Raw genomic sequence first — 23,161 nt, 5'->3', positions numbered from 1 at the left:
ATTTAGCCAATTGGAAAATGCTAATGAACAAAATGTTGATTAGAACTGACGCCTTTACAACTTATATATTACCTAACACTTATATATTACCTGACTTGCCGTTACACTAAGGTTACAGTTAGGTCAAATGTCCATTTCAGAGCATACATTGATGAAATTAGATGCCAAGCAGGAAAAGTCTCCAACCTGTTAGTTCTGAATCTGTGAGGATTTTGGAAGTATCGTCTTCTATACTCTTTTCAACAGGGCAGCTGTGACTATCATTCCCCTCTTTAATATGTTCAGTTTTTTGAATGGGTGAAGTCTGAGTGCACTCTTGAGCTGTGGTTTCACGTCCTGCTGAGATTTCCAAAACTTGCTGCGGACGTTGTCTTGCTGGTTTCGATGATATCGGGGTGAAGGAGACTGGTCTCACTGGACTTTCTCTTGTGTCCTCTATAATGGAGTCACCATTCACACGCACCAGTCCATCATTCTTAAGCAAAACAAACACAGCAAACATAAAGTACAGTACGAAAAAAAAGATAACCTATTGATAAATATACAATAATCTCCAGGAGTCGACCAACAAGAACTGTTTGTTTAACATGGTTAAGACGAATATGCAGTGATGTGCAATGCATTTAATGCATCCTTAGTAACTGCCTGGGCAGAGTTTAACTTAGGCTAATACTTGTGTTTATATTTTGGGAAATTATTTATTTCGGAAAAAAATTTCCCAATTGCTCTATAGGGGAATACATATACAACATTTAGGTTACACTCACTTCAGGCTTATATACTGATAAAGATAAAAACTTGATGGCACTGACACACATATCTAAAGCATTTCAATACTATTGTTTGTAGCAAAAATACATATATCTTTTACCTTAACTTGCTTATAGGAAGGCTGATTAAATTTGGGCTGGCTGTACGGCTTCGGTGTTAGTAATGGAACAGGCCTGGATGGTGCAGGGGGTATCCGAGAAGGCGAGAGCGGGACATCTTTTGTGAGCGGGATTTTGTTTGTCCTGAAGGGATAAAGAGGGACTTCTAATGATTTAGGGTCAATAGAAGGTGAGAGACAAATATCTGGGGTTTTAAATTCTTGAGCTGAAGAAAGTTGGACTTCCAGGGTTTTGGATTCTTGGACTGGAAAGAGTTGGACATCCAAAGTTTTGGATTCTAGGACTGGAGAAAGTTGAACTTCTTGCGCTTTGGATTCTTGGACTGAACAGAATTGAACTTGAGTTTTGGATTCTTGGACTGGAAAAAGTTGGACTTCTTGAGTTTTGGATTCTCGGACTGGAAAAAGTTGGACTTCTGGAGTTTTGGATTCTCGGACTGGAGAAAGTTGGACTTCTGGAGTTTTGGATTCTCGGACTGGAGAAAGTTGGATTTCTGGAGTTTTGGATTCTCGGACTGGAGAAAGTAGGACTTCTGGAGTTTTGGATTCTCGGACTGGAGAAAGTTGGACTTCTGGAGTTTTGGATTCTCGAACTGGAGAAAGTTGGACTTCTGGAGTTTTGGATTCTCGGACTGGAGAGAGTTGGATTTCTGGAGTTTTGGATTCTCGAACTGGAGAAAGTTGGACTTCTGGAGTTTTGGATTCTCGGACTGGAGAAAGTTGGATTTCTGGAGTTTTGGATTCTCGGACTGGAGAAAGTTGGATTTCTGGACTTTTGGATTCTCGAACTGGAGAAAGTTGGACTTCTGGAGTTTTGGATTCTCGAACTGGAGAAAGTTGGACTTCTGGAGTTTTGGATTCTTGAGCTGAAGAAAGTTGGACTTCTGGAGTTTTGTTGTCTCTGACTGGTGAGAGAGGGATTTCTGGATAAAGTTGGATGTCTGACCCTTTAGAGTCTTTAATTAGTGATAAATCTGGAGTGTGCAATATAGCGTCTGTTGTCTGTTTCAGATACTGCCCGCTGGAATCTGTTTCTATTTTTGTAAAAGTCTGTGACTCTGAAATTTCGATTTCTTCATTCAGTGTGTATGCATGTATAGACTGTTGTGTTGCAACAGAAGGGAGTTTTGGAAGCTGGAGTTTCTCCAATATGGCATCGCTGATGGTGAAGCGGAGGGCATAGCGCTGTAATATGGCTGCTTTCTCTTCTGGAGTCGAGGCTTGGCAGTATAACTCGTGCAGCTCCTGCTCTCGACGCTCCCTAGGGCAAGTATAAAAAGAGAGAAAGAGAAATGCAAATATAATGAATCACTTAATAAATTAACTATAAACATCAAGGTTTATATACAATGCAGGCTGAAAGAGAATGCAAGGATAATGAAAACATGATGAAAGATCTTGCAATATCTTGTTTTTGAAGGGCAATCAGGACTCACAGCACACTGCAGGCCCACATTCTCTGCTGCAGTGTTTAACAACAACCCCCAATTTTTTTATATATATATATTTATATATATTTTATCATCTATCAATAAACTGAAAGGTCTTGTTTTAAAGTAATATTTCAAAATGTAAAAAGCTGCTTACATACTCTTATTTTACACATATATTATAATAAGCCTGAACAATTGAAAGCAAGACATCCTGCAGAGAAAAAAGCACACAGAGAGAAAGAAACAGAGAAAGAGAGAGAGGTCCCTCACTTCTCCTCTACAATCTCTTTGTAGGTTTTGATGCTCTTCCTGCGATGAGAACCTCCCTCTGACGTCATCAGTTTCTCCATCATCTTACGCTCCTCCTCTTTCTTGATCAGGTCCTGAGAGGCACTGCGCCTCCGGTTTTTCCACCGAGCTAGATCCTGTATGGACGCGCACACACACAAACACACACACACACAGACACACACACACAGATAAGTATATCACAGCACATCTGCATCATGTTTATCCCTTTCTAATACAACAAGGACACAATGTATAGAGTTTTTTTTCCATTTTCAGACAGAGCTTCATATGGAGACACGTTTGCATCCTGTTTATTTTCCTCTCATGCTGTTACATGTAGCCTTCATTCTGATGTGACTCACATCCTGCCACTGGTCCTCTTCCTCTTTGACTTTGTTGTACTGGTTGTGCAGCCTCTCGTGTCGTGTTTGGCTGTCCACATCATCCTCTTCTTCACGCATGTCAATCAAACTGACGCTCCTGTAAAAAACGAACCGAGTGTTACAGCATACACACACATACAAGTCCAAGGTCGTGTGCGGAACGAGACCTCAAGCCGGTGTTTAAAGGTTAGCATCCAGTGCAGGAAGGAAAGGAAATAATAGAACAAGACCAAAGTTAGTAAATTAGGAAACAATCTTTAAAATAAAATTAATTTCTGACACCATCATACCAATGTGTTTTCTAGAGTGGGTCAAATCTAGTATATACACTGACCAGGCATAACTTCATGGCCACCGATCAGGGATAACATTATGACCACCTCCCTAACATTGTGTTGATCCCCTTTTGCTACTAAAACAGTTCTGACCCATTGAGAATTAACAGCATGAACTTCTTCAGCAGTTAAAGTTACAGAAGCTCGTCTGTTGGATCGGAAAACACACGGACAAGCCTTCGCCTCGGCTGCTCATGATCCTGTCACCGGTTCACCACTGTTCCTTCCTCGGACCACTTTTGATAGATACTGACCACTGCAGACCAGGAACATCCCACAACTTTAAGAAACAACTGTTCACTTGCTGCCCAATAAATTTATCCACCCACTAACAGGAGCCATGATGAAGAGATAATCAGCGTTATTCACTTCACCAGTCATAATGTTATAACGTCATAATGTTATGCCTGATCGGTGTATGCTAGTTCCATCATAGCAAACTTACCGAGTCTAATAATTTGATCTTGTTTTGGATGCATGAGTGCAGTGATTTACATGCAAAAAAGTCTTCAGCAACTAAGAGAAAGTGAAAGGTCAACAGAACCCGACAAAAAAAACAAAAAAAAAACAGGCACTTACTCGGTTTCATCAGAAACACTAGGAGTCTTGTGACTGAATCTAGAATATTAAAAATTAAAAGAAAAGATTGTGAGGCTTGGAAAAAAAAAGCAATAATAATAATTATCATCATCATAACAGGGCTTCAGCTTTTGAAGTGCACTTGCAGAGCCTTTGAGCAATATTTCTGTGCAGAAACATAAAATACCATTACTTTAAATTACTCAAATTAATTTGAATACAAATTCAGAAAGCTGTCTTTTGCAGCATACATGTTTTCAGAAATGCTCATGTTCTTCCTTTCAAACACAAATGATTTACGTTCAACTACACAGAACTGAAACAAAACCGAATGGTAATCCTTTTGAGAATTAGGTCACATGATAACATGCAAATGCAAACCTGCTTTAGTTTAGCAAAGAGCCTAGTGTAGAGTCCAGAAGTCTGATTCTACTACAATTACCTATTTTGATTTCACCAGTTATCCAAAAGTAAAACCATATGAACAAGTTTTTAATAGGATCATTTAGTCTAAAACTACTTATGTCCTTACAAGTTCCTTAAATGACATTAAAACTATTTCGATTAGATTAACAGAATATATAGTTTAGATGCGTGAATGCACTTTTATGTTTGAAATCTTTGCAAATTTATATATTAAAAAAACAAAACAACGAAAATCACATGTAAATAAGTATTCACAGCCTTTGCCATGACACTCAAAATTTAGCTCAGGCGTACACCTTCGAGACAGGATTGTATCAGGGCACAGATCTGGGGAATTGGTACAGAAGATTTTCTGCAGCATTGATGATCCCAATGAGCACAGTGGCCTCCATCATCCATAAATGAAAGATGTTTGGAACCAAAATTTCCACCCGGCCATACTGATAAGATAAAATAAGATAAGATAAGATGAGATAAGACGGTTCATCTTTCAACAGGACAACGACCCTAAGCACACAGAGACGACTCTGTGAATGTGTTTGAGTGGCCCAGCCAGAGCCCAGACTTGAACCTGATTAAACATCATGGCTGTGCACCGATGCTTCCCTTCCACCCGGTAGTTAGCTTGAGAGGTTCTGCACAGAAGAAATGGAGAAACTGCCCAAAAATAGGTATGCCAAGCTTGTAGCATCGTACTTTAAAAAACACTTGAGGTTGTAATTGGCAAAGGTACTACAACAAAGGACTGAGCAAAGGCTGTAATAATTGTACATGTTATTTTTGTGGGGTTTTTTGGTTTTTTTCTATAAGTTTGCAAAGATTTCAAACAAACTTAAAATATGGACACTGTGAATACCTTCCATAAGGCACTGTATAAGGTTTTAAGCGTTCGTTCTAATATTTCCCAAAAATAAATAAAAAAGCATGAGGCTAGTTCAAAAAACACACTGAAAGAATAATGTTTTCATGTCCAGAGCATATTACATGCATATTAACCTAGTATGTAAAAGTATTACTTTTTGCTAACATTGAATAAAAACAGATCTCAGCATCGAATGACACCCTTTAAAATTAAAATGTGACAAAAAACAGCTGTTATTGGATAATTGGTGTGGCTGCTTGGGTTAGACAGGTACTGTAATGTATGTAATACAATGAGGATAATATTTTGTGTTTGTGTGTGTATGTGTGTGTATGTGTGTGTGTGTGTGTGTGTGTGTGTGTATTTGAGCTCCTCACATCAAAGGGGAAACAGCATCATCCAGGCAATATGTGTGCCGTGCATCCGGGTCAGGTAAAGGTAAAGGACTTTTTGCCTGGGCCCCGCCCACAACATCAATTTCCCTTCCCATCATGCCTACAGTGCCTGCTTTCTGCTCATCCATAATTTGAGGGCATTTTCTTGACATGTCATCAACATCTGCTGGGGGTTGGGTCACAGATCTAGGGGTGGAGCTGAGATTGTTACCATGGTTACTGAAGCAAAAGACAGTGAGAAAATTAACATTTTAAAGAAGCAGTGCTCTGTTCTATATTTTATGTTCAACCCAACCACAGATGGTGAAGGTTATTTGGACAAGCAAAAAAGATTAGTCACAGCAAAACGTATTCTGAAAAAAATAAAACTTTTTTGCCATGCCTTGAGAGAAAAACCCTGAACCCTGGCATTTTTACCACTGGTCACTAGTCCAATACCAAACACTCCATTCATACCTTTTTTGTACCAGAAAAAACCAAATGGCATTTTGGAGTGGGACTAGATTTACTGTTCATTGCTAATTGGATACTAAGCGCTCAGAGAAGGTAATGGGCCAGTTTATCATCACAAACTATACCAGCAGTGTGGAATGGGGACCAACCTTACATGCTGTTTTTACAAATGGCATAAATAGCCAATACTGTTCCCTTGGTTGAAGTGACACATACCTAGACATGTTTAAGAGCACTGCCTGAACATGAGGCTGGCTCATGTTTCTATTTGTAATCTGCCACCTGAGACCTAGCCGTAAGAAGGGCTATGTTTTAGTAAGTTGGCCTTCACTCTCACAATGCTTGTGACACTAGAGGGGTGTCTGTATTCTGTAAATTGTTTGTATTATAATTTTCCGTTTGTAATTTCTTAGAAAGTCCCAGATCTTGTTGGTGCTCTTCTTGTGATCATGCACTTTATCCCGAGAATCCTTGACTCCAGCAGAATGGCCAGACCACAAGAACTCAGAGAAGGTGCTGTAAAAGTTTATCATCAGACTCCTAAACAGTGCCAGGTCCAGTGCCTCTCACTCAACACTCCCATCAGCGGCATACCGATCTCGAAAGAACCACGTCACAAAATCATGGATGAGACATGTCAACTTTCTCTTTTTATGTCACCCTGCAAGATGAGACCACCAAATGAACTGTCCAACTTGCAGTGGGGCCCAACCACCATCACAGTGCCCAGAAAAGAAGAATCTCATATTAGAGATGGTTATAAAGAGCAGTAACCAGACCCAGCATTCCTCTGAAGAAATACGCATGGAGACTTTTAAAAACTGAGCACATACAAAGCTACAGGTGCAAATGTAACGTTTTTACTACATGTAATCTGTCATTAATTCAAATGTACGTCCATGGTCCTGTATAAATGCCTGTGGCAACCATCACTTTGAGCTTGACTGCTCATTATAATTTGTCACAGAGCTTGTTCCTGTGTTTGTTCTCAATCATAATTAAGTAAAACTTTCTCACTTCTCTCACTCAAGACAATGTGCTACAAATCCAAATTCCTGGGGCTCGCTAGATATTAAGGATGGTTCCTATCTTTTGGGTTGTCCCAGCCTGCTGACTCATCTCAATTAAGAGAAAGCAGTAGAATCAATTCAGTGGCAACAGACCAGCATTCCCGAGTTCCTAATCTCACCTACTTGATTTCACACCCTCCCCCCTTGTGTTTCTAGTGGGGCCTCAACTGTTTCTCCAGCATATGAACATGCTGGTATCTGGTAATACCTTAGGGTCCACAAGTTGGGGATATAGACAGTAGAAGTCAAGTTACTTTACCATTAAAATTCCCAGTGGTCTCTACTGCTGTTTTATAGCGTGCACTGAAAAATGCCCAATGTTTGCCTAGAAACAAGTGCAATCGAACATCACCTAACGAAATGCAAAGGTTGGAATGAAAACTACTATTTTAATGCTACATACATGTCACAAAATAAAACAAAACAAATAACACATGCACACACACACACACACACACACATACACGCAATTAGAAAAATCACGACGAAACCCACAATTTCTGCCGCATAAACCAAACATAGCAAAATACAGTTAGCCATTTTGAAGACGGTTCAAGAACTCGAAGTTACAAGCAATTTCATGACAAGTTAATCAAATAAATATGACAATCAGTGAGATGCTCATCTACCATGCTGTGATATTAGAGTCTACTCAATCACATTCAACTGCAATCTCAGTTTATCCGTTTATAAAGTGCTTTAATTTAGTTGGATTGAATTCCACGGGTACATGCTTACATTTGAATGAAAGGCCACAAGATTGATATAACAATCGCATTCATGCACAATTCTCTTCTTTAAGTGTCTAACCTCGCTGAGGTTTTTTTGGTTTCTTGTCCACTGGATTTCAAGTTTGACTGGTATTGCCCACTCACAGACTTCTTTACTTTCACACCCCCAGGTTTAGGCAGAAAGGCGTTAAACTGATTTCCACTCGGTTTCTGGTATGATGCTGTCCTCCTTGCAAGCATGTCATCTTTGTCCAGGTCATCATTATCAGGATAATTGTAACCGTCACGATAAACCTCAACATGAGTCGAAGAAGAATCAACTTCTGAAACTTTTTGAACAGCAGATGATGGTACCTTTGGCTCAGGTTCTACCTGTTCAACTCTGTTAAAAGAGTGCTTCATTTTAGACACAAATTCTACACAAGGACCACACACCTCAAAAATATAAATCTCTTTATGTTAGTCAAAAACGCCCACAAATCAGATATGGGACAACTCACAAATTTGTCAATATATATTAGTAAATCCAACCGACCAGATTTTCCGCAAACACAAGGGAGTAAAATGTCTATTGGTGAGTATGTATTGTACTCATGAACTAGACACACAATATATCAGCATAGACAATTAAAAAAAGCATTACATAATTTATACTGTATTAGTGCTTGTAGGTGTGAAGCAGCAAACCTCAGTTTTTAAATGCATTCGTTGTACAACCGCAAACCACAATACAACCGCAAATGTAATGCTAGCAAGCATTAGTCAGACCGCTAGTCAATCAACTCTCTTTTTTAATATTTTGTTTAAAAGAAAATTAATTCACAACATGCACAAGTTGTTGTAAATGACTGACACTAATAATTTAAACCTTTACTAAGTTTTAACATACGTTTAATCAAGTCATGCATGCCCCACACCATGCAAGCCCACCTTTGTCCCACTTTGAATCGCTTTGTTTTTATGTTTCTATCCAAGTGCGCATCACTGAAAACACTCCAGCTCTCTTTTTGAACCGACTCATCTGGACGTGTTTCTTTCTTAACACCAGGCAGTGGCAGGAACCTATTATACGCACGTCCACTCGTTTTCTGAAACACCCCCGTCCGCCGGGCCATCATGTCGTCCTTCTGCAAGTCAGGCTGTTGTTCTTTCTCTTCCTCATCCTCCTGTTCCTCATACTCCTTCTCATCCCTCGCTTTCTCTGCCAGCCTCAGCTCAAGAGTCTCACGCTCAGCAAGGGTCAAATGGTGTTTGGGGTCAAAAATAGAGGATTGTGGGGACTTGGGGGGTGAGGTTGGGGTACTTGAGCCTCCACTGAGCAGATTTGTTTATGATAATTGGTGAATATAAAGAGAAAGAGAATGGAGAGAGAGGATGAATGAGGAGAATAAAGCAGACTAAGGTCCAGTCTAAAGAAGGTCTAATGCAGGTTTTATATAAAACAGATATACACTATTAGATACTGTGCCACTTCCATTACCTCTACACACACACACACACACACACACACACACACACACACACACACACACACACACACACACACACACTACTAACTGTAGCGTTCATGCTATACTAAGAAATAAACAGAAAATATATGTGACATGCATACATCACAATTCTGTATGAAAGTGTCGATTTAACAATAAAGTAAGGAGTCTCCAGTGTCAGCAATTTGTAACACGTTTCCTTTTCCAAATGAGAAAAGCATCTGAGAATTAACCCGATAAGTTATAATTGGTTAACATTCAAAATAAACGTCAACAGCCTGTCAACATGAAAAAAATTTCTACAAAGTCCTCAAGAAGCTTGCAGGAGACGGGAATTTTAGACAATGTTTCTCTTTAGGACTGGTGTTTATATCTTCAGGTTATATTCACAAATAAATAAAAGCATGGACACAATTCAGCAAATTACTCATCTAAATTAGTATGTTAGTATCAGTGTCAACATGCACTAAATGCAAATGGTCTCAAGAAACGTACATTTTTCTATTAACTCATTCTTTTTTAAAAGAAGCCATAATCAGATCAAAAGCCTGTTAAATCTCTAATCGTTCTGTATCGCTGTAGCTACGTTCTGATCCGATGTGCTTATTAACTTCATTAACATAAACGCCTGTGATAAGGCTTCAAGTTGTTTTGGTATATGTTTTTGGGCACCAGGATTTAATGACAGTGTTTTCCAGTGGTGGGCCATGGATTTCACACCAACGCCTTCAGTGGTGTCCTGCATAAATCAATCCACTTCTTAAGATCTTCATTATGTCACCACAGCTATAGAAACCATCACAATTACACAGAATGTACATCAATATACAGAATTAATGGCATTACTAAGAACACTCAATGGCATTACAAGAAACCCAATGAACACAAAAAAGTCTCCTTTCACTGCAGCCACAGTCTGCACCGGCTGCATACAGCATCTCTAGCAGACGCATCAATATTAAAGCCACCCCAGGATGCATTTTGTGCATTTTTTTCCGCGCATTACGGTTTTCCTGGGAATTTTAAATGAAGGCAAATGGTGTGTTTTTTGCACATTTTACAGGAAACCACACTCAAAAGTATAAATGGTTCATGAAAAAGCTTAACAACTGCTGTGAACTGTTTTGGCCGACCTTTCGTCACGACTCGTGAGGAAGTCTGCTGGTAAATGTTCTTGCAGAAGCATCTGTGACCGAATCGTTTTCTTCTCCTCTGTCAGCCATTGTGGAATGAAAAAAAAAAAAACAGCTATAAAATCCAAACTAATATATTTGAGTTTGTGCAGTTTGCAGCAGATGCAGCATAACAGCTCTGGCGAGAGCGCTATGACCATCCAGTCAAAGGACGTGAAAAAGTTGAGTGAAGTCGTCGTGAAAAATGTTCTGATGCCTTCTAGGTGGCCTCAGAGTGGCCAAATCGCAATCTGATTAGTTAAAGCAGCAGTAAAAAGAAAAAGCTTGCTGGGCTCACGGTGCAGGCCTCACGGCAATACGCAATGTTACGGCTTAAATCTGATTGGATAATGCGCCAACCTATACAGACACTAGGTGGCGCTGCTCCTAGACACACCGAGCACACGAGAGAAACGCTATGAAATGAACGGAAAAGACTATTGGGAATTCTTTTAAACATTAGTGCACAAAAATATATGAAAACATAAGTCAGTGATTCTGATAGAGTTTAGGCCAGGAGAGAAGGATTTGTTGGTCCTGACGGCCCACCACTGGTCTTTTTAAACTTTTATTCATTTATTCTGCTAAACTATTTGTTCAGGTATTCAGTTTCAGTGTGCTGAACTGAGCTGATATTTTCCAAACTAGCTTTCTCCAAACACCACAATTACTCCAGTAGAGGAAAGTGCTGCCTTTCATATGTTCAGTACACAAAGCAGGTTTACGAGTACAATACTGAACAATGAAAACTAAAGACAGTCTACAAGTTCATGCCTACACAAGCAGTAAGCCTATAGCAACCATCAATTCCAAAGCATTACAAATGCAGTGAGACTTATGTGCTTTGTGTGGATCATGATGTGTGTCGGGTTTATCTGAAACGGTGCCTATATGCACAAGTGTGTCTTCAAGCATGCGTGTGGATCCTACACTCTCTCTCGCCCTGAGCTCATCCCAGTGGTGGGCATGGCAACAGTTGCTGAGGAGAGGAGGCGTCGCAGCGTCTCTGACTCATCCTTCCCACCCTCTTTCCTCCACTCTTCATCCTGTCTTTCATCTCCCCAGGAAACGTTATCCATCTGAGTCACGCCCCCAAACGTCACAACACGCTTGCGGTCGCCACGGGAACGTCGCCGGCAATGAGGCGGGTCACTGTGGGCAACCTTTACAGAGGAGGCAGCGAGGCAGGACTGACACAGAGGGGGCAAGTCACTGCACCACACACACACACACACACACACACACAGATACCAGGTACACACACAGACACAAGCAAACACACACCCACACACAGGCACATTGTACACACATGCACACAGGTAGAAACACACACAGGTCCATACAAACACACAGTATAAAGCAAGGAAGTAAGAGAAAAAGTGAAAGAGAAATATAAGGATAATAGTTAAAGGTTGAAAGAAAACTATCTATGAGGTCAATGAACAGAAATAAAGAAACAAACTGTGTGTGTTATTGTAGAAAGTTAAATCGCGTGAAATTTTTCTTACAAATGAAACTCACGTAGCAAGCAGAGGCAAGCATCTTTAATAAGTCCTCACCCGAAACATTCCTCTCTCTCACCCACACAAAATAGTTTAATCTCTTATCAAGTACTTCCTGTAGAGCTACACACTTTGCCTGACAGTTCGGCTATATATTTAATATTCCTTACAGGTCCATTGCATATCGCCTATATATCTATTATCTACAGCATATTAATTCAAGAGTAACTGCTCCTGTGAGCCAGCCAAATGTTTCTGAGATCAAGTTAAGATATGTTTTTGTGAAGGTCAATTCCATGTGAAATATATAAATGTATAAAGTATATATATATAAAAAATAAATAAATACATAATATAATAAAGAAATCCTAGCGTATGTTGGCGGATCGTATGTTTTTCTTTTTTTACATTTGCATTAACAGTGGAAATCCTTTAAAAATAAACAGCTGATTCATTCGGGGTATTTTTTTCCAATCCCGAGAAAAATACACAAACTTTCTATTGCTAAATTTTCTTTGTACAATCCCAGATGTGGGACAAATCCTTAACAAATCCCCCTACTGGCTATTTAGGGCACTTCACAAGAAACACACTTGCGCAGGTCAAACCTACAGCCAGGTCAGAGGTCTAGGCACCTGTTCTCTGTGCTCATCTGCAGTCTCTGCCACTTCTCCAGGTCTGACTGCGTCATGGCCGTCTGAGCCAATGACTGCTGATAATCCCGGTGTGGGAGGGCCCCAGTCTGACTCCGCCTCCTAGCCAGATCATCTTTCTGTATATTAGGCAAAGCAGCCTGTCCACCTCCCTCGGTGTCTCTCTGCTCATCCTCATCGTCCTTACGAGTTACGATTGACACTTCAACCGACGCCGCCTCACTGAGAAACAACAGCGGACACATCTATTATAAAATTCTAGTTTAATACACAATATATTAATGCATATGACAAAATATTTTACTATATTATTACATTTATTTGCCATTTTTTGGTTATTTTTATGTATAGAATATTTATAGGATTTAATATGATTTTTTTTTGTCTAAATATTTTAATCATTAGGTGTTGTATTTCCACTGCTTTAGTTTGTTTCCTTATTAAATTTTTGTTCTGCTATTAGTCATTTTAATTTTACTACTATGGAAATGTATTTGAATTACATCAAATATAATAATAATAATAATAATAATAATAATAATAATAGTTATAGTACATTATAGATTACTATAAAGGGCAATCGAGGACACAAACAATTATTTTTTATTATTGCAACATTATTATGTTAAGAGTGAAAAGACAGAAAGACTGGAATGTTTAAGGCACCTGCTTTCAACGGTCATGGAAAGTCTTTGCCACTTCTCAAAATCTGATTGAGTGATACTCGTATGGGCCAATGACTGACGCAATTCCCTTTGTGGAAGGGATCCGATTTGAGTGCGCCTCCTTGCTAGATCGTCCTTCTGCACGTTTGGGAGAAGTGAACGTCCCTTGTCCTCATCGCTCTCTTCCTCCTCATCCGTCTTTTTCCTGTGAGGACTGAGGAAGGGGTTGTCCTTACGAGTTACAATTGACGCCTCAGTGGAAGCGGTGTCAGAATCACTGTGGTCCAGCGAGGCGACGGCACACATTAAAAGGTTGCGTTGCACAATCCAAACACAGACAGAACAGTGGAAACACCACCACCAAGATATATTTGTGAAAAAACGTATAGACAGGAAAGAAGAAGACAGTGCAAATGAATGGATGGGTTTAACCATTTCCAAAAAGCATTTGAAGAACATGTTTCCACCAAAGTCCTGAAACCTTCCAAAGAAATTAAAAGAATCCTACCCAAGAACTGCACATTTTCTGGTCGAGTTTTTTTATTTTATCACTGCTATGCACACACCTGAACTTCTTCTTCTTCTTCTTCTTTCGGCTGCTCCCATTAGGGGTCGCCACAGCGGATCATCCGTCTCCATACCACCCTGTCCTCTATATCTGCCTCTTTTACACCAACTACCTGCATGTCTTCCCTCACCACATCCATGAACCTCCTCCTTGGCCTTCCTCTTTTCCTCCTACCTGGTGGCTCCATCTTCAGCATTTTTCTACCAATATAATTCATGTCCCTCCTCTGCACATGTCCAAACCATCTCAATCTCGCCTCCCTCACCTTGTCACCAAAACATCCTACATGTGCTGTCCCTCTAATAAACTCATTTCTAATCTTGTCCATCCTCGTCACTCCCAACGAAAACCTCAACATCTTCAGCTCTGCTACCTCCAGCTCCACCTCCTGTTTTTTACTCAATGCCACTGTCTCTAATCCATACAACATCGCAGGTCTCACCACAGTCCTATAAACTTTCCCTTTCATTCTTGCAGATACTCTTCTATCACAAATCCCTCCTGTCACTCTTCTCCACCCACTCCACCCTGCCTGCACTCTTTTCTTTACTTCCCTAACACACTCTTCATTACTTTGCACTGTTGACCCCAGGTACCTGAACTCCTCCACCTTCTCCACCTCTTCTCCCTGCAACCGCATCACTCCACTGCCCTCCCTCTCATTCACACACATGTACTCTGTCTTACTCCTACTGACTTTCATTCCCCTTCTCTCCAGCGCATATCTCCACCTCTCCAGGCTCTTCTCAACCTGCTCTCTACTCTCACCACAAATCACAATATCATCTGCAAACATCATAGTCCAGGGAGACTCCTGTCTGACCTCGTCCGTCAACCTGTCCATCACCACTGCAAACAGGAAAGGGCTCAGGGCCGATCCTTGATGCAGTCCAACCTTCACCCTGAACCAGTCTGTCGTACCTACTGTACACTTTACTGCCGTCACACTGTCCTCATACATGTCCTGCACCACCCTCACATACTTCTCTGACACACCTGACTTCCTCATACAATACCACAACTCCTCTCTCGGCACCCTGTCGTACGCTTTCTCTAAATCCACAAATACACAATGCAGCTCCTTCTGTCCTTCTCTATACTTCTCCATCAACATCCTCAAAGCAAATAAGGCATCTCTGGTGCTCTTCCTCGGCATGAAACCATACTGTTGCTCACAGATGGTCACCTCTTCTCTCAGCCTGGCTTCCACTACTCTTTCCCATAACTTCATGGTGTGACTGATCAACTTAATTCCCCTGTAGTTACTGCAGGTCTGCACATCTCCCTTATGCTTAAAGATCGGTACCAGCACACTCCTTCTCCATTCCTCAGGCATCCTCTCCCCTTCCAGAATCCTGTTAAACAATCTGGTTAAAAACTCCACTGCCATCTCTCCTAAACATCTAAACCCTTCTACCGGTATGTCATCTGGTCCAACCGACTTTCCATTCTTCATCCTCTTAATCGCTGCTCTCACTTCCTCCTTACTAATCCTATCTACATCCTGCTTCACCAACTCCACATCCTCCAACCTTCTCTCTCTCTGATTTTCCTCATTCATCAGCTGCTCAAAATACTCCCTCCATCTTCTCAACACACTCTCCTCACTAGTCAACACATTTCCCTCTCCATCCTTTATTGCTCTAACTTGCAGTACATCCTTCCCAGCTCGGTCCCTCTGCCTGGCCAATCGGTATAAATCCTTTTCTCCTTCCTTAGTGTCCAACCTCTTATACAGCTCCTCATATGCCTTTTCCTTGGCTTTCGCCACATCCCTTTTAACCTGCTGCCGCATCTCCTTGTACTCCTGCCTACTCTTCTCATCACTCTGTCGATCCCACTTCTGTTTTGCCAATCTCTTTCCCCTAATGCTCTCCTGCACTTCCTCATTCCACCACCACGTCTCCTTGTCTTGCTTTCTATTTCCAGATGTCACACCAAGTACTTTTCTAGCTGCCTCCCTCATCACTCCTGCAGTAGTTGCCCAATCATCCGGCACCTCTTCACCACCACCAAGCCCCTGTCTGACCTCTTCCCTGAACCTCACACTACACTCTTCCTCCTTCAGTTTCCACCATCTTATTCTTCTTTCAAACCTTACTTTCCTCCTCTTCTTCTTCGCCTCCAAAACCATCCTACAGACCACCATCCGATGCTGTCTAGCTACACTGTCCCCTGCCAACACCTTACAGTCTCCAATCTCCTTCAGGTTGCATCTCCTACACAGAAGATAATCCACCTGTGTGCACCTTCCTCCACTCTTATACGTCACCCTATGATCCTCCTTCTTCTTAAAATACGTGTTCACCACTGCCATTTCCATCCTTTTAGCAAAATCTACCACCATCTGCCCTTCCACATTCCTCTCCTTAAAACCATACCTACCCATCACCTCCTCATCACCTCTGTTCCCTTCACCTACATGCCCATTAAAGTCTGCCCCAATCACCAATCGTTCTTTCCTAGGTACACCATCTACCACTTCATCTAATTCACTCCAGAATCTTTCTTTCTCCTCCATCTCACAGCCAACTTGTGGAGCATAGGCACTGATGACATTTATCATCATCCCTTCAACTTCCACCTTCACGATCATCACCCTATCAGAAACTCTCTTCACCTCCACTACACTCTTACTGTATGCTTCTTTCAGAATCACCCCTACACCATTTCTCTTCCCATCCACACCATGATAAAACAGTTTAAACCCACCTCCAATGTTCCTGGCCTTACTCCCTTTCCACTTGGTCTCCTGAACACACAACACATCTACCTTTCTCCTCTCCATCATATCAGCTATCTCTCTCCCTTTACCCGTCATAGTACCAACATTTAAAGTACCAACCCGAACCTCTACTCTCCTACACTGCTCCTTTTCCTGCCGTCTCTGTAGACGCCTTCCTCCTCTCCTTCTCCTCCTTCGGCCAACAGTAGCCCAATTTCCACCGGTACCCTGTCGGCTAACGATACCTGTGGCGGTCGTTGTTAACCCGGGCCTCGACCGATCCGGTATGAAATTCTCATTTGTGATCCGCATATTTGATTTGGCACATGTTTTACGCTGGATGCCCTTCCTAACGCAACCCTCCCCATTTACCCGGGCTTGGGACCGGCACTAAGAGTACACTAGCTTGTGCCCCCCTAATGGCTGGGTTATGCACACACCTGAACAATTATGTAAAATACCTGGCAACCCAGCAGGCATCATGGGCACTAAAGATTTAGCTGTACTGTGTTGATTGTGCTTTAATTGCACATTGGTTACACTCTTCTGTTTTAAATTAAAGGTAAGGGAAGGAATTTGAATAAAGAATGTCTTTGACAAAATAGTTTCAGGTTCACAGCTGAAAAACTAAAATGTGCCTTTGGTGGAAAAATGCCTTAGTAAATGCCTTTGTAAATGTTATCTTACATCTGAATATAAAGCTATATCCATGAATAATTCGCCGACCAGCATCGTGTCTAGGTATCTTGCAACTGTATTTATGCCTTCACTCATACCACACACCTCTTCTTGTCCTGCTCCATTTTCTCCAACATCTCCATGACAGCATGCTGGGAGGAAAGCCTGATTCCCTCCCAGCGCTCACGGTCCTTACTGCTGCACGAGCTCGGCAGAAACTGATGAGCAACACTGGGTTTCGGTTGGTTCATGCGCGCCTTCCGGGACGCGAGGTCGTCCTTTTGGATATCCGGCACTTTTCTGTCTCCTTCCTCATCCTCATCATCCTCCTTGTCCCACTCGTGGGCTTGTTCGGCCCACAGGATGTTGTTATCACAGCGTCGGATGATGTCAGGTGACGGTGATTTAGCCTGATTGGGCTCTACACAAGTCACCTTAGGACTAGAGGGGAGGTTGGTTGTCAACAACACAAGCAGGAATGGCGGGCAACACGAAGTTAGTATTGTATATTTCGCATCCAGATCACGCAACACCTTTATTTATTAGACAAAGGTCACAAACCCGATATTAATGCAGCAATGCTCTCGAGTGCATTGTAAACTGGACAGCAAAAGACGACACAACCCGCATTGCAAAATATACCACCATGCAAAAGATGTGGGTCATTCTAAAAAAAACAAGGATCCAAATAGTTTTCAAGGTCGTACGACACACAAAAAACTCAACTATATGTCCACATCTATACACACAACAAAATTAAGAGAATCTCCACATGTCCTTTAATTGGTAAAATCACGCAAATCCTCATGCGTTTAGTCACGCAGTTAGTCAGAAAACGTCACTACGATGTCCCTCTAACCTGGTGTATCTCGCAGACGCTGGCAACACTCTAATCCCCGCCTTCTCTAACTTTTTCATCTTCTTAAGTTCTGCCTCATCCAGCTGAGGCTCCGCCCCTTCCACAACTGCCCAGTTCACAGTTCTATGGGAACTGAGGACAAGCGGCGTCTCGCTCGAAATGCCAACACCCTCCTCTCTGCAGAGGAATGTGACACACACAACCTTCAGCGAAAACCTTCAGGATGGTTTTCTAGTTGGTGTGTACTGTATACAGTATCTCACAAAAGTGAGTACACCCCTCACATTTCAGCAACCATTGTAGTATATCTTCTTAAGGGAAAATACTTTAGAAATTAAATTGAATATATATGTAGAGTAGTCAATGTGCAGCTTGTAGAGCAGTGCAGGTTTACTGTCCTGATAATTACTCAACATACAGACATTATTTCCTAAACAGCTCACAACAAAAGTGAGTACACCCTGTCATGTCAAATCTGTGGCCAAATGTCGATATTTTGAGCACCATTGTTATTTAGAACTGCGTTAATCCTCCTGGGCATGGAATTCACCGGACACATGACATCACAAAGCTGCTAAAAGTTTGACACATAGCGCTTCTCCACCTTGAGCTTGAGGTGCCCAACAAGTGCTCAATAGAGTTTAGGTCTAGAGACATACTTGGCCAATCCATCACCTTCACCTTCGGGTTCCTCAGCAAAGCAGTTGTCATCTTGCAATTGTGTTTTGTTGCCAGATATTTAGACAATAATTGCTGTATTTTGAGTTATTAGTAAATATGTACTACTATACAAGCTGCACATTGACTACTCTAAAATAGATCCGAGTTTCATTTCTATTGTATTGTCCCTTAAGAAGATATAATAAAATGGTTGCTGAAATGTTAGGTGTGTACTCACTCACTTTTGTGAGATAGTGTGTGTGTGTGTGTGTGTGTGTGTGTGTGTGTGTGTGTGTGTGTGTGTGTGTGTGTGTGTGTGTTTAAATGTTCTGATGAACAATACACCTGTAGTTTGTTTGTTTTTTTGCTCCACCTACACATGTGGCATCAAGTCCAAAAAAATTTTTTGCTGTCAAAATTTTTTTGTTTGTTTATCAAAGTTACCTAATGGGGGAAGTGGAAGTGCTGCCACTCCTGCGCTCTTCTTCACGGTCACTCCTCCTCTTCCTCAGTTGAGCAGACACAAAGGTGCTTTGATTACTCTTGTTGGGGAGGTACTGGTTAAAAGGCAGAGTAACACGGGGCTCTTTAAAGGAGACACGGCGGGCAGACATGTCGTCCTTAAGCACATCTGGCAACTTCCGCTGATCGCCATCCAAATCTTAGGAACCGGGGTTAAATGAAAGGGATTGAGAGATTGAGGAAGAGAGAGATATAAATTAAGACATGATCATCTAAGTATTTTTCAAACAGGATAAACCTGGTTAATGTTTTGCCATGCTTAAACCCAAACATACACACACACACACACACACACACACACACACACACACACACACACACACATTGTTGTATTTGTATATAAAAAAAATGCAGCCAGTAGGAGACGTCACATAAAGAACGAAACATGCAGACACACAGACAAAACAAAAACAATTTGACACTGGTACAGCCTCATCTCCATTCAGACCGTCTGAGACATCTGTTATGACCGTTTGTGTGTGTGTGTGTGTGTGTGTGTGTGTGTGTGTGTGTGTGTGTGTGTGTGTCCTACCATCACTGCTCGCACGGAGCACTGTATCTGGGGAAGGTGTGGGCTGCGATTGCATGCTGAAAGAGTCCAGACTGTCAAAGGAATCTTCTCGTCTATGCCTCGGAGGTGACAACGAATCAGAAAGTTCAGATTCCCAGTTGTCCACGCATCCGCTGTCCCTTACGCTGCGCTTAGGGGACTCAGGTTCTTCATTTACACACTCCTGCACAACCAAACACCAAATCACATTATTATAAACACTGTCTGTAAATCACAATTAATTTGTATATACATAAGGTATTCCACAAGTTCCACAAATTTGTGATTGTTATTGTGATGGAGCTCCACAAGTCAAATGAGGTCTTTCTTTACCTTCCTCATCACAGATAAAAGGCCTTCAAACTCTTTTAGGTTGAGCGGCGGACCACTATATGATGTACAACCGTTTGCAGTTTTGCCCAGCCAGTAAATAGTGATCAGGACCTATATTGGGGTAACACACCCATAAAAATCCACACAACGCACTCACAAAAGAAAAGTGAACAGCCACTATACAAGAAAATACACTGAAAAGTACCAGTCAGTACAACTCAAGTGTACTTACATTCTTCAGCTTCCGACTGCAGTCTGAATCCCTACAAATGAATAAAGCTCAGTTTTTAAAACAAGATACACACACACACACACACACACACACACCCTGACACAGACTAGCACAAATACAACAATAATGACTGTTTCTTCTTATATGAACATTGCTGCGAGAAAGGCAATTTAGTGATCTACAGATACCACTATAGACACAATACCACTTTTTTTTTCTGAAAACCTGAAATCTTCCAGAGTGCCAGATAATACTGCAGAGTTTTAAAGAAATCTAAGGCAAAATGTATGAAATTTGGCAGGTCTGGTTATGGTTGGGATCATTGAAATTTGTTCTCAATTTAAATATCATTGCATCTGCACTAGCAATGTTTCCATGTGATTACAACTGCTAACTTTTCACACAAATACAGCAGTGCAATTCTCTCCTGTATGTCATCTGAAATTGCTTGACCAGTGAATTCCACATAGAAAGAGGCAGATGGATGTGACTTGGTGTACATGCAGTGTAGTCTGCCATTTAATTTTTCTTCTTGTTTAGTGTGAAGTATTTCCATTGTGCTGAAGTAATAGCTATTACTCAAATCTGTTCTGCTACGTAGCTAGCCACTTACTCGTGCTTTGACATGCTTTTAATAACACTAGGAGAAATTAGTTGTTATATCAGGCTGGATTTGTCACTGAATTGAGTAAGGTTTGTTCTTATTCACACGCTGACACTCAATTTACACACACACACACACACACACACACACACACACACACACACACACACACACAACAATTTTTTAAATAAAAATGGTGCCATTTTCTCATCAACAGCTTGAGCAGCTGACTTTATTCCCAAGTCTGGGAAGAGTCTTAAAGATTTTCTATTGAATGGCAAACAAATTACTGCATATTATAAATATGCATAAGCGGTCTGAGAAAGAAAACAGATATATTCTAAAACAGGGGAAGGCTCTTTTAAATGTTCCCTAAGTAAGCAGTATCACTGCTGGTAACACACACACACACACACACACACACACACACACACACACACACACACACACACACACACACACATGGATGCATACGTTAAGTTGGCACGTATAGACATGTCCTGCAGGTCTCCTGGGTCAAACAGTTGTGATCCCTTAAGTCCTAATTCCTCACATCCCCTCAGGAACATGGTGAGATTATCCTGAAAAAAAAAAAAAAGCAAAACACAATCACTTTCTACATTTTCTACACGGTTTATGTTCAGAATGAGGGTGTATGGAGAGTTTTCCTAAAACCTCTCCTTTACTTATATGTGTTTCTATAGGAATGCTATGATACCATTTATCCTATTCTTATTTTCATTCATCTTATTTCTATGTTTTTCTGGTATTCCCCTGCTCATCAGGGATAAATTCACACCATTTACTTATATAAAAATGTTATTGTTCTATAATTCTTACGTTCTGTAAAGCTTCTTTGAGACAATGTCCACTTCGAAAAGTGTTATAGAAACAAACATCTTCTTCTTCTTCTTCTTTCGGCTGCTCCCATTAGGGGTCGCCACAGCGGATCATCCGTCTCCATACCACCCTGTCCTCTATATCTGCCTCTTTTACACCAACTACCTGCATGTCTTCCCTCACCACATCCATGAACCTCCTCCTTGGCCTTCCTCTTTTCCTCCTACCTGGTGGCTCCATCTTCAGCATTTTTCTACCAATATAATTCATGTCCCTTCTCTGCACATGTCCAAACCATCTCAATCTCGCCTCCCTCACCTTGTCACCAAAACATCCTACATGTGCTGTCCCTCTAATAAACTCATTTCTAATCTTGTCCATCCTCGTCACTCCCAATGAAAACCTTAACATCTTCAGCTCTGCTACCTCCAGCTCCACCTCCTGTCTTTTACTCAATGCCACTGTCTCTAATCCATACAACATCGCAGGTCTCACCACAGTCCTATAAACTTTCCCTTTCATTCTTGCAGATACTCTTCTATCACAAATCACTCCTGTCACTCTTCTCCACCCACTCCACCCTGCCTGCACTCTTTTCTTTACTTCCCTAACACACTCTCCATTACTTTGCACTGTTGACCCCAGGTACCTGAACTCCTCCACCTTCTCCACCTCTTCTCCCTGCAACCGCATCACTCCACTGCCCTCCCTCTCATTCACACACATGTACTCTGTCTTACTCCTACTGACTTTCATTCCCCTTCTCTCCAGCGCATATCTCCACCTCTCCAGGCTCTTCTCAACCTGCTCTCTACTCTCACCACAAATCACAATATCATCTGCAAACATCATAGTCCAGGGAGACTCCTGTCTGACCTCATCTGTCAACCTGTCCATCACCACTGCAAACAGGAAAGGGCTCAGGGCCGATCCTTGATGCAGTCCAACCTTCACCCTGAACCAGTCTGTCGTACCTACTGCACACTTTACTGCCGTCACACTGTCCTCATACATGTCCTGCACCACCCTCACATACTTCTCTGACACACCTGACTTCCTCATACAATACCACAACTCCTCTCTCGGCACCCTGTCGTACGCTTTCTCTAAATCCACAAATACACAATGCAGCTCCTTCTGTCCTTCTCTATACTTCTCCATCAACATCCTTAAAGCAAATAAGGCATCTGTGGTGCTCTTCCTCGGCATGAAACCATACTGTTGCTCACAGATGGTCACCTCTTCTCTCAACCTGGCTTCC

The 23,161-nt window shown here is 41.5% G+C and overlaps 1 protein-coding gene across 8 annotated transcripts in view; it reads right to left on the bottom strand.

The window, feature by feature from the left end:
• The window catches only part of limch1a (LIM and calponin homology domains 1a), a 68,326-nt gene that overhangs the window by 20,023 nt on the left and 25,142 nt on the right, over window positions 1-23,161 (bottom strand). For 4 of the 8 annotated variants that reach the window (XM_083532645.1, XM_083532647.1, XM_083532648.1 and 1 more), the window contains exons 4-21: window positions 21,535-21,641; window positions 20,457-20,487; window positions 20,225-20,335; window positions 19,874-20,075; window positions 19,264-19,480; window positions 18,160-18,336; window positions 17,406-17,741; window positions 13,331-13,606; window positions 12,647-12,886; window positions 11,440-11,721; window positions 8,778-9,161; window positions 7,927-8,229; window positions 5,576-5,791; window positions 3,911-3,949; window positions 2,976-3,093; window positions 2,593-2,747; window positions 872-2,150; window positions 187-475 (exon numbers count right to left, since the gene is read on the bottom strand). In XM_083532645.1, the coding sequence (XP_083388771.1) occupies window positions 187-475; window positions 872-2,150; window positions 2,593-2,747; window positions 2,976-3,093; window positions 3,911-3,949; window positions 5,576-5,791; window positions 7,927-8,229; window positions 8,778-9,161; window positions 11,440-11,721; window positions 12,647-12,886; window positions 13,331-13,606; window positions 17,406-17,741; window positions 18,160-18,336; window positions 19,264-19,480; window positions 19,874-20,075; window positions 20,225-20,335; window positions 20,457-20,487; window positions 21,535-21,641 (4,762 nt within the window). The remainder of the gene's footprint in view (window positions 1-186; window positions 476-871; window positions 2,151-2,592; window positions 2,748-2,975; window positions 3,094-3,910; window positions 3,950-5,575; window positions 5,792-7,926; window positions 8,230-8,777; window positions 9,162-11,439; window positions 11,722-12,646; window positions 12,887-13,330; window positions 13,607-17,405; window positions 17,742-18,159; window positions 18,337-19,263; window positions 19,481-19,873; window positions 20,076-20,224; window positions 20,336-20,456; window positions 20,488-21,534; window positions 21,642-23,161) is intronic. The other 4 variants (XM_083532646.1, XM_083532650.1, XM_083532652.1 and 1 more) reach the window with 4 other exon arrangements.

Source organism: Silurus aristotelis, assembly GCF_946808225.1.
Source record: "Silurus aristotelis genome assembly, chromosome: 27".
Taxonomy (NCBI): Eukaryota; Metazoa; Chordata; class Actinopteri; order Siluriformes; family Siluridae; genus Silurus; species Silurus aristotelis.
This window is presented reverse-complemented; position numbering and strand designations above follow the sequence as displayed.